General features: G+C 31.3%; 1 protein-coding gene across 3 annotated transcripts in view; it reads left to right on the top strand.

Moving 5' to 3' along the window:
- The window catches only part of LOC129963368 (clotting factor B-like), a 109,701-nt gene extending 100,404 nt beyond the window's left edge, over window positions 1-9,297 (top strand). For all 3 annotated transcript variants that reach the window (XM_056077702.1, XM_056077704.1, XM_056077703.1), the window contains 4 exons: window positions 517-632; window positions 2,025-2,296; window positions 4,324-4,463; window positions 8,879-9,297. In XM_056077702.1, coding sequence (XP_055933677.1) covers window positions 517-632; window positions 2,025-2,296; window positions 4,324-4,463; window positions 8,879-9,037 — 687 coding nt within the window. In that variant the 3' untranslated portion in view covers window positions 9,038-9,297. The remainder of the gene's footprint in view (window positions 1-516; window positions 633-2,024; window positions 2,297-4,323; window positions 4,464-8,878) is intronic.
- Window positions 9,298-12,605: the final 3,308 nt, after the last annotated feature.

The following is a 12,605-nucleotide window of genomic DNA, read 5'->3' as shown; positions in this document are numbered from 1 at the left end:
TTGCAGATTTAAGGATTTTGTGGTTCAAGAAAGAGTTTATTAAGAATCTCTTCTTTTAATAAACACATCAATTACAAATTATCACTTTTAATAAAAACATCAATTAATTAGAACATTTTTTGTTGAAAGGTTTAATATGCAGAGTGGCCACAAAATCTTTCCCTGATTTCAAAAAAATATTATAAAAAACTATTATAAACTGGCATATAGCTTTTTCGATATATTGTAAAGACGTTTGTAAATGTTTTTTTTAATAAATTTATTTACGTAAGTAAATTTTAGTATGAGTTCCCTGGGTATCTCGAAGAATGTCAAAACGGTGTTCCAATTACTGGGATGTCTTGCATACATTGCGGCGCATCTCTTTAAAAAAATGAAATAAATAAGGATTAGAGAGAAATATATAATTGTGATACATCATTTTGTCTCCATTAATCATTGAAAGAGTTTAACATTTATTTGTTTTTGTTCTTGTTGTTGTTAAGATGTTTCAAGGCAATTTATTTCCCTCCACAGGCTGCTCTATTTATTATCACAGCAAGAGGAAAAGAGTATTGGTGTGGGGGTTCCTTAATAAACAATTTGTATATTTTAACTGCAGCTCACTGTTTGTCAGATAGGAGAGGATACAAGTAAGTCGTACTGAGCTATTCAGAATATTTTCACTTCTCGTATTAATTTTCTTTCACAGTTGTAACGTAAAAAACTTTTTCATCTACTTTTAATAATGCATCAAATGTAATGGATTAAGGAAAAAATATTCAATAAACCTAAATAACGCAGGTATAGATCTGTGGTGGTAACTTCATAAGCCAGATAACAACCTCCGGTGAGGAGTGTGCACCTTTGTCTAGTGGCTTTGTTACTCGGTTATGAACCCTAACGTTACGAGTTTGAACCTCGCATATTGGCGAACCTTGTTCTGAACAACCGCATCCTTCGTTCAGCTGTCGTGGCTCCATCTACCGGCAGCAACCACTCACACACGCTCGCCATAATGCTTGGCTCGATAACAACGCTCGTCGCTCGCCATAACGCCTGGCGCGATAAACTGCACCGACTCGTGGGGGAGTATTGTGTTGTTAACTTCATAAGCCAGATGACAACCTCCGGAGAGGAGTGTACGCTTTTGTCTAGTGGCTTTGTTACTTGGTTATGAACCCTAACGTTGCGAGTCCGAACCTCAAACTTGCACAGATCTAATGAATCAGTATATAAATAAAATATAAGCCCTTTAATTGGCAAAAAATTGGGATGGACATGCTAAGTAAATAAGATATGTATATTTACATGTTCTTAGAATTTTTTTTATTAATTGATTCTTAGAAATTTATTTAAATTTTTATTCAGAAATCTGTGGACGAAGACTGGCTTGTAATATTCATGCAAATCACTTGGGGTTACAATCATAATGCCAATCTAATCGTAGAATACAAATATCGTTTTTGAATTTCCAGTACCCTCTAAGAATATATTAGGAATTTTATAGCTTGTAATTGCTAAACCCTTCGTAGAACAGCTTAGAAATTACAAACTAGACAAACTAAGTTTCCAAGAAATATAGTTTTCAGCATTTAGTATATTTCATATTCTGTTTTGACACCTTTGTTTTTGATTTAAAAAAATTATTTCTCACGCTTTAATGCACAAATAAAAAAAAGTTAAAGAAAAGCCTTTTTTATTTTATTTCATAATTAATTACTATAACTATTATGAAATCCTGTCCACCGTTTTTTTTTCAAATTCATTATTATATGCCGTTTAATGTGCGGCGAGTGAGGGACCGGTTCTCATCAATTTTTTAATTGATGTCTGACAATATTAAAATCACTTGTAGCAGTGCATTTCATTTGGAACGCAGATACGGAATTTCAGAACGTTCGGAAGCGTATGAAAAGTTGATTACAAAGTCCTGTCCTTAAAAATATCAGATTTAAAAAAAGTAAAGAAATCATATTAAATAAAAGTGTGTGAAAATTGCTCATGGGCATTATAAATTGTATAACAGGTTTCCTTTCTAACAGGTACCATCCTCGTCAGGTAGTGGTGAGGCTAGGAGAGCATCATTTACTAAATTCAGATGGTAAAGGCATCCAAGAATACCCCGTCGAGGCCTTAATTCCGCATCCACAGTTTCAAAGGAATGGGTTTTATAATGACATTGGCATCGTCAAGTTAGCGCGTCCTGTGAAATTCACGGACTACATCCAGCCGGTGTGTCTACCATCGGGTAAATCTACGCAGTCCATGGTTGGAAAAATGGCCACTGTCGTTGGATGGGGAGCCATGAATTATGGTCAGTATGATATAGATTTTTTATCACAGGAGAAGTATGAAACCAACTTTATTAAAGAATTTACTAGTGGGCTTTAATTTTTAAAGCATGCATGTTTTTGAAGTAAAATTATGCATAATGTAATTCAAAATTGCACAAATTACAAATGACTAGGACTTGGTTATAAAAAACTGTAGGAAAAACATTATTAATACTATGCAGATGGAAGTATAAATTTTGTTTACATACATAATATTCCTCACTGTTATTATCCGTGGTCAAACAGATGACATTAAATCATTAACAGCTTACTATTATGAGGAGAATCCTATGTACCTGCGGCAATTTCTTTACTCTTACACTCAAGAAGCTCTTTAAGGTAGAATCAACTGCATATGAAGTAAAGGCATAAGGATCAACTTCAATTAAAATTAATTAAGAAAATTATTAATAGTACAACGCAAGACATCCTTTTATTATATTTATTATCGGTTAATGAACGCATATTACGATTGTGCTTCACTGTGACGAGAAATGAGCTATCATATAAGTGGTGCCCTCATGACCGAGAAAAGTCACATAAAACAATTATTACGTACACAAGCAACATTTTAAGTTACTATCCATATTACATTTTTTCCCCTTCCTATCACTATTTATATAAAAGCTATAACCGTTGGTAATTGTTGCTGTGATCTCAAATTACCATATATATGCAATAACATTTTGAGTACAGCCTTGATTTTTAAAGTACAAGAGTATGAAAATTAATACAGTCAATTTAATTCCATGGTTTATATAAACAGAAATCATCGTGATTAATTTATACTAAGTGTTATTTCTATTTCTAATCATTTTCCAATAAATCAGCTACAGATTGATGCTTTAATGGCAAATTGTAAAGTGTTTGTCTTCACAGCTACGATGAAATGTACTAGTGTCCTGTGCTATACACTCTGAAGCGAATGCTTATGCAGAAAAACAAAGCCTTTTACATTTTGAGTTAAACAAAGTGGCTTAACTCAAATGTAAAAATGATTTAATTCTAAGGGTGAAGGAACATCTTTGTAATTTTCGTATCAAAGACTCTTGAAGAGTTGATCTCTCCATCATAACCATTAGCAGAATTGCTGTTGCTGCTGCTTCTGGCATTTTACTATTTCTTCATTGCTAGCAAAAACTGTATAGAGCCTTAGTGATTAGATCGAAAAAAAATGTAACGTTTTAATCAATTATGTTTATTATATCAGCTATATAGCCGCTTCAAACTTGCACCACAGCAGCAAGAGGGCATTGGGGCCTGATGGATTTAAAGAGTGACAGCTATGCGATAGATTTGGGTTTCAAACCTGGAACTCTCCGGTCCCGAAGATGAGACTTTACCGCTAGCCCTCTGTGACTCAATTGAACCTCTAGATTTGACATCAGTGGAAGGGGGTGCTTCAAGGCCAGAAATGATTGTCTTTTCATTTTTAATGATTGAAAATAACCTAGTTAGATTTATAATTCGATGAAACACCATAGTAACTTGTCATCTGTGCACATTAGTAGAGTTTAACTGTTTGTTTTTTTTTAAATTTTAGATTAGATTGGAATATAAAATACTATTCATAACTTCGATGTCTAAATGTTAGTACGATTTTTTTATATAAAATTCTGCAGTAAATTCTTAGCAGTATATTAAAACTTCTTTTAGACCTGTAATGGCCGAATTGCATGGTATTCCGGGATATATATTCGGGCAATGTATTCCTGTTAGCTGATTCTATCAACAATCAAAGAAAGAAAGAGTACCGTGTATGGGAAAATCCTATTAGCACAAACTATGGTACGATATCTCCACGATGTTTTCCGATATTTTGAACGCCGGACAATATCTCACGAAGATATCGTAACGATGTTGGTTAACATTTTGTTCTAATAGAGATTGCCAAACCGAGAAACATATCTCATTTGCAAAGAACAACAGTTTTTGTAATGTTTTTATACTTATTAAACATTTTAAAAATGAATTGGCAACATAGATGACTTTATTTTTAATTACACAGGTACTCGTGGCACTGGCTCAATGCACCAAGTATCGATGCCTATCTGGGATAATAAAGACTGCGATTCAAGATATTTCCAACCTATTACGAGGAACTTCATATGCGCTGGATACAATGAAGGTGGAAAGGATGCTTGCCAGGTAAGGATTCCGAGACATAATTTCATTATAGACGCTATATTTAGTTAATGCCAAAGAAAATGTTGGCTTACAGTACATTTAAACACAAATGTTTGACTGATTTTTACACAATTTTTCAATCGACTTGAACTGTATCAATAGAGAGTCAAATCTCAATAACTTAATGAGTTAATATAACGGTCTCTCTCTCTCTCTCTCTCTATATATATATATACACTTTTAACACTGGGAGTCCTGGCGAAAAAACAGGAAAATAATGTTCTCAATTTTAAATTAATAAGGATATAAGACTTGTAGATGGTAAGAAGATAAATAATCTCCGAAGTAAATAAGCCCCATTAGACAAGATATTATTGTATAATGTCTTTATAATGATAATACTGTTAGTCGTCTTGCTAACAGGGATATGAGACGTAGATAAATCAGTAATCTTATACGTGAGATTATTTATTCTCAAGATCAATCTTAGGAGGTGAGGTGCTATCCTTGTGCTAATTGAAAAAATTGCAAATCAATAATTAAAAAAAAAATTTATTTTAAAAATTGAAAGATTTTGCAACAATAGGAGAACAGGGGTGTTTGTGGGACCCCAAAAAATCCCCTGAAACTTTTACGGACTTACTAGCGACATTTTGGAGTATCGCGAAGGTGGGGGGGAGGAGAAATGAAAAATTACAATTATGAAGTATTGAATGACCTAATTATAAAAGTTCAATGAATTACTTTTTTTTGCAAAATTAATAACCATTAATTTTGCAAAATTAAGACCTTTGAACCCAGGTCACGTGATCGCACATCTGGTCGAACGAAGTCTCTCCCTTTTTTTTCTGCCACACCTACTTGCCTTTACTTTACCTTACCTTTCCCCCCCCCTTTTCACGCATTATCACTGCCTTTGGTGAAAGAAATGAAAAGTTTTCACCACACACACTGACCTTGCGTTTTCTGCTTTCAAAGCAAACAAAATTACCCAGATCAAAATAAATAATTCATTATTATTCCTACTTCCTTTTGAACGACGATCCCCGGAATTTCCGGGTATCGAAGTTCAAAATCCCCGGAATTCCGGGGTTTCCCCGGAGCACAAACACCCCTGGTGAGAAGGATCTTACCCACTGACTTTATTTTTCTCATATATTAGAACAATACGGTACTGATTTTGTTTCGTTATTAAATAAAGGAAAACAAGTTTTCATTCTAGACATTTTCCTTTCTTCTGACTAATTCTAAAATTTGATGCCGAACAACAGCTTTGGTACAAATCTAAAACTAAATCTTATTTATCTAGTACGATGCGTTCGTGAGTTACAGCGTTCAGGTTCGCGAGCAGAGAAAATGACAGAATCTTTGATGAATTTCGATCCAAAATTCGGAAAATTCATAATACTGATAATATTACAAAATGTTAAATCTAATCTTTCTAGCTCTTTGCAAGTGTTTTGTCAAGACATAGGCTGATAGACTTTCGATAGACCGATTTTTCAAATTGAAAGTTTGACTGGAATCTACAGGTTTTGGTGCTATGATCAAATACCAAATTTCACCCGACTAGGGTGTTGCATTTTTGAGCTATGACGCTCACAGATTAAATGCTGGAAATGGTATCTTCCAGACTCATAGTCCAGAACTTGTAGATTCCTGAATTTTTTAACAATTACAATATTTTTTTCCTTTGTATATGAGAAAAAAAAAGTACCCCTTATCAGTTTACTAAAGTATATTTTATGACATCAGATCATGATCAATTTACATTCTGATAGATGGAATTCTGGCGCATGTCTAATTGGTTCTGCTGACTAATGATCAGCCTTGCTAAATCTCTTTTCTCGTTACCCAAATTGAAGAACGATGTAAATATGATACACAAAATCCCTGAGTTAATAAGGCAGCAATAGCTTTGTTATCTTTTATGGTATGGTATAGTAGCATAGGGAATACCTGCTGGGTGATTAGGGGACAGTTCAGGGTAGTGAGTAAATTCTAACAATTTAGTGATGCATGATGATGTGGGTTCAAATAAAATATAGTTTAGCATATCTAGAGAATTAAATGAGTCAAGGCACTCGTATCATTTTATTACAATCTCGGGAATGAAACATTTTCCATTTCTTTCTCTTTCCCTATAAACTTTGTAGCTTTTGCTGTCAATAAACCAATCCTTTAAAAAAAAAGGTTTACCTTTGTAATTCTCAAGAAACTTCATATTTCATTTTTAATGATATGGCGAGGACGCTGATTCTGTATCGTTTGTTTGTAGTAGAAGGTAAGAAACAAATGTGAAATATGATTTTTTTTTGACCTACTAGAATCGTCATCTATGTCGTAGAAAGTATACCTGGAGCATAATATTATTTTTCTCGCCTCCTTGTATTTGGTTCTAAAAAGAATTAAATGAGTCAAGGCACTCATATCATTTTATTACAATCTCGGGAATGAAACATTTTCCATTTCTTTCTCTTTCCCTATAAACATTGTAGCTTTTGCTGTCAATAAACCAATCCTTTAAAAAAAAAAGTTTACCTTTGTAATTCTCAAGAAACTTCATATTTCATTTTTAATGATATGGTGAGGACGCTGATTCTGTATCGTTTGTTTGTAGTAGAAGGTAAGAAACAAATGTGAAATATGATTTTTTTTTGACCTACTAGAATCGTCATCTATGTCGTAGAAAGTATACCTGGAGCATAATATTATTTTTCTCGCCTCCTTGTATTTGGTTCTAAAAAGAATTAAATGAGTCAAGGCACTCATATCATTTTATTACAATCTCGGGAATGAAACATTTTCCATTTCTTTCTCTTTCCCTATAAACATTGTAGCTTTTGCTGTCAATAAACCAATCCTTTAAAAAAAAAGGTTTACCTTTGTAATTCTCAAGAAACTTCATATTTCATTTTTAATGATATGGTGAGGACGCTGATTCTGTATCGTTTGTTTGTAGTAGAAGGTAAGAAACAAATGTGAAATATGATTTTTTTTTGACCTACTAGAATCGTCATCTATGTCGTAGAAAGTATACCTGGAGCATAATATTATTTTTCTCGCCTCCTTGTATTTGGTTCTAAAAAGAATTAAATGAGTCAAGGCACTCATATCATTTTATTACAATCTCGGGAATGAAACATTTTCCATTTCTTTCTCTTTCCCTATAAACATTGTAGCTTTTGCTGTCAATAAACCAATCCTTTAAAAAAAAAAGTTTACCTTTGTAATTCTCAAGAAACTTCATATTTCATTTTTAATGATATGGTGAGGACGCTGATTCTGTATCGTTTGTTTGTAGTAGAAGGTAAGAAACAAATGTGAAATATGATTTTTTTTTGACCTACTAGAATCGTCATCTATGTCGTAGAAAGTATACCTGGAGCATAATATTATTTTTCTCGCCTCCTTGTATTTGGTTCTAAAAAGAATTAAATGAGTCAAGGCACTCATATCATTTTATTACAATCTCGGGAATGAAACATTTTCCATTTCTTTCTCTTTCCCTATAAACATTGTAGCTTTTGCTGTCAATAAACCAATCCTTTAAAAAAAAAAGTTTACCTTTGTAATTCTCAAGAAACTTCATATTTCATTTTTAATGATATGGTGAGGACGCTGATTCTGTATCGTTTGTTTGTAGTAGAAGGTAAGAAACAAATGGGAAATATGATTTTTTTTGACCTACTAGAATCGTCATCTATGTCGTAGAAAGTATACCTGGAGCATAATATTATTTTTCTCGCCTCCTTGTATTTGGTTCTAAAAAGAATTAAATGAGTCAAGGCACTCATATCATTTTATTACAATCTCGGGAATGAAACATTTTCCATTTCTTTCTCTTTCCCTATAAACATTGTAGCTTTTGCTGTCAATAAACCAATCCTTTAAAAAAAAAAGTTTACCTTTGTAATTCTCAAGAAACTTCATATTTCATTTTTAATGATATGGTGAGGACGCTGATTCTGTATCGTTTGTTTGTAGTAGAAGGTAAGAAACAAATGGGAAATATGATTTTTTTTGACCTACTAGAATCGTCATCTATGTCGTAGAAAGTATACCTGGAGCATAATATTATTTTTCTCGCCTCCTTGTATTTGGTTCTAAAAAGAATTTAAATTCAATACATTTTATCACCTTATCGACCAAGGCATTTATAATCCCAAATATTGAAGAATAAAAGTCATATTTTACACTGTTAACATTGTATAGTATACTGCTTGGGCAGGGGAAGACCATGAGAGAGTTCTAAATACACACAGAGGATCAAAAGATACAATTCTACGAGAATGGAGATGGAGATGCGTCAAAATCGAGAAACTGATTTTTGAAAAAATATTAATACTTTCTCTATACTTCATTTACGAGAGTAATAATTGGTGCTTCAAATCAATTCATAATTATTAAACTTTGCTTTTTTTTCTTCCAATTAGGGCGATTCTGGTAGTCCCCTCATGGTACCAAACAATGCAAGGGAATGGACTGTGGTAGGAATCGTATCATTTGGAACCAAATGTGCATCTCCAGGATATCCGGGGGTCTATACGCGTGTGTCCGAATACATCGACTGGATACGTCAGAATACAATCTGAAAAGTGGCTGAACAGTTAAACGGACATGAAGTCTGTTCCAAAGAACATCATTATGCGACTAGAACACAAAAAAAACAACAACACAAGCTCAAAGAAGCTTACAAAGCTCTCATATCCAACACATTTCTACAGAGCTAATAACCAAACAAAAAATTGTCTTCCAGTTGCAACTGTTTCATTGACTCTTTCAACCAGCATGTCTGATATAATGTGGCTGCCAAAGGACATGTAGGACATTTTCATTGGACAAAAAAAAGAAATTATATATATTTGTAATTATTCAGCAGGAGTGAAACTGAAACTTATTGAAAAGTTGATTGTGTCTGACGATAGTATTTATTAGATGATGGACATGCTGATTAAGAATCTAGTTTCAATACAACAGGATTCTTTAAATCAAGATGGAAAGCAATGAACAGAAATATGCATTGGTGACGAGTGGCACAGTCATTGCAGCTTTATGCACTTCTTTTGCATATTAATTAATTTCCCCTCAAATAATTAATGTAATGTGATTTCTTCTTAATTTATTAACTATACCACTGGGATTGTTATTTATTATGAAAGAAAATTTTTAGTTCTTTGGTTCAGTTCATATATTTTCAATATAAAACTATTAAATATAATTAAGGAGGTCAAAATTTATTAGTAAATAACAAAATCATTAGTAAATTTAATTAGTATTAGTAAATAACATAATTTATTTGACTTCAAATTGCCATTAGATGCAAACTTGCATTCCTGTAAGAAAATTATATGACCACAGTTAGATCATAAGTTTGACTATAAGGTAATGAACTTCTTTTTTAAAAACGTTCATATTATTGTATGAAAATAGGAAGTATTACATTTTTGAAATAACCAAGATATTAATGAAAACTGTTTAATAGCAATGCTAATTTCTTTTACCAGATTAATAATATACCATTAAGATATGAACTAAATATTTAAAAAAAAACTAAATTTATAATTTTTTAAAATTTCAGTATTAATTAAGAGCTAAGGTTTTTTTTGAATCTCCTCAAAATATTTCAGCAGGCATATATATTTGTGTGTCATTTAAAAAATTAACAGCTAATTGGGAAATAAACATTCATTACATTTCTAATTTTAAGAAAGAAACTTTGATTAGATGGTAAAATTAAAAAAAAATTAATTCATAGTTAACAATTATTATTATAATGGTTTATCTAAACTAAGTCAAAAAATTGTGGAGTATAAGATAAATTCAGATATTATTCTCAGTATATTTTCCTTATTCTTTTGGTTTTGAAGCAGAGCAATTTGCACACATTTCAAAAAAGAGCAACAATGAACATCTAACTTTACTGGAGCTTTTGCATTCATATTTAAAAATAACAAAAATACTGTAAAAATTATTTGGTGAAACTGGATGTTACAAGCAGCATCGTAAGTAACATTAATGTTAGGTTTTACGCACATTTACACATGCAATAATACTGTTACTATTCAATTTTTACATTCTTCTTGAGAAGAAATAGTTCAAATCTTTCTTAGAAATGATTTATATAAGTCTATTCTTAATGGGGATTTTATAAAAGATTGTTGTGTTAGTACAGAAATCAGAATTTATTTACTTATAAGTTTTGAAAGCATTCCAATATAGGTATGGTTTTGTGTGTAAAAAATGTCATATGAGAAGATTTCATGAAATAAATTATTTTTAATTAAGGTGCACATATTTTTTAAATATTTCTCTTTCATATACACTTACTATCATATTTAATGAAGTACGAAAATAAAATAAAAACTCATGAGGATATCTATTTAATTCCTTTGGGACAAATGATAATTTAAATGCAATATTTCAAAATAGGTAAAAACATATCTATAATGAGTGAAATTTCAGTTGCAATACTGTTATATTTCAATCATTCTATAGTAGGGATTTTCACCCTTTTAATGCTATACCACATATCAAACAAAAATGCAAGTAATATCATATAAGCTTTCCCCAATCAAGAATCAAATCATCTTAAATAGAGAGCTTGTATTAAAAAGAAATATTTATATATTTCAATTATATTTGTAAATGAAACTTATATTTCTTAATAAAATACAATACATATTTTAGCACAAGAGAGTAATCAAGGTGGCCAGTATTTCTGCTGTTTGAATTCCCACGACTTTTCCAGGTTTTTAATGAATTCTTCCTGACATCTTTAGAACGATGTCACTTTATTTTATCCTCTATAACTATGCAAAATATGCTCTTAGCTTTATTTCCAAATTTCTCAGAAAAAAACATTTTTATTTACTGAATTTGAGATAAGCTTCAATTATGAATACCCCCCCCTTTTTTTTTTTAACAAATATATTAACCAACACTAGAAGGTTAGTGATCACTAGATTAAACATTTAGCCAACCAGTGATATCTCAGAACTGTTTTTCAAATTTACTCACAAAAAATGCAGTACAAAAATATATGCATACTGACGGAGCAATTAAGAATGAAATTATTTGTTTCCTTTCAGTGGGATCTCCCTTATCCATACTGTTTATCTATATGCCAATCAAAACTGAACTATAATTTTACGAAGAAAAAAAAAATTACAAATACAAAATGAAATCTCTGCATCAAATAAGAAAAATTCTTCAATGAAATCAAAACTACATTGGCTTTTAGCTCACCAACTATAATTAAAAAAAATCGCTTGCATGCTGACTGAATGTTTAACCTGTAAAATAGAGAAAAAAGTGGAAAATTGGTACTATTAATTTTTTTCTGTTATTGCATTAAAAAAAATGTTTCAGAGGTATAAATTTCAAAAAATACCAGCGATTAATCCCAGTTGGCTGGCCATACTGATAATACTACAGAATAGTACTGCATATAAAATTTGTTATTGGAGAGGATTAATGTAATGACTGACTGAGCCTGTTTTAATGCAATCCTGATACATTGGGGTTTTGCATTCATTAATTTTTAAGTATTAGTCATGTTAACATTGCAGCCAACCAAGTCTTTCATTTATTTTTAAATAAATATTATGGCTAAAAAATCATCTTTGCAATGATGTGATGTATTGAAAGGAATTAAAAATTTCAATGTTGGTAATATCTTTTCTCATGAAACTTTTATCATATATACTATTTAAAAATTAATCATTTTCTAAAACAAATATTATCTAGGACACTATTCTAGTACATCATCAGTATGGGTATTACTCTTAGGTGTCATCTAAGAGAAGAGAGGAAAGGAGGGTGTCATGAAAAAAAAAAAAAAAAATATTCATTGCAATTAAAAGAGACATCATTTTATACTTATTTAAATTTTTGACTCAAAAACTGAAACAGCAAAAATAATGTAATGTATCATTTATAAAGAGTCCCTGATCTATCATAATATATTTCATAGTAATATGTACAGGAAATATGATACAATTTTTACTTGCATGACGGTTGATGCAATAAAGCTCAAACTGTTTCAATTTTTCATGAAATTTACTTTTAGAAAAACAGTAGCTTTAGTAATATGACAAAGCCATTAGTAGTGGCAAATAAGCTAGTTGCTAAAAGTGGCTAATTTTAAATAAAACAAAATCG

The sequence above is a fragment of the Argiope bruennichi genome, chromosome 3, assembly GCF_947563725.1.
Source record: "Argiope bruennichi chromosome 3, qqArgBrue1.1, whole genome shotgun sequence".
Taxonomy (NCBI): domain Eukaryota; kingdom Metazoa; phylum Arthropoda; class Arachnida; order Araneae; family Araneidae; genus Argiope; species Argiope bruennichi.
The sequence above is the reverse complement of the archived record's forward strand: the minus strand, read 5'-3'. Positions and strand labels throughout refer to the sequence as shown.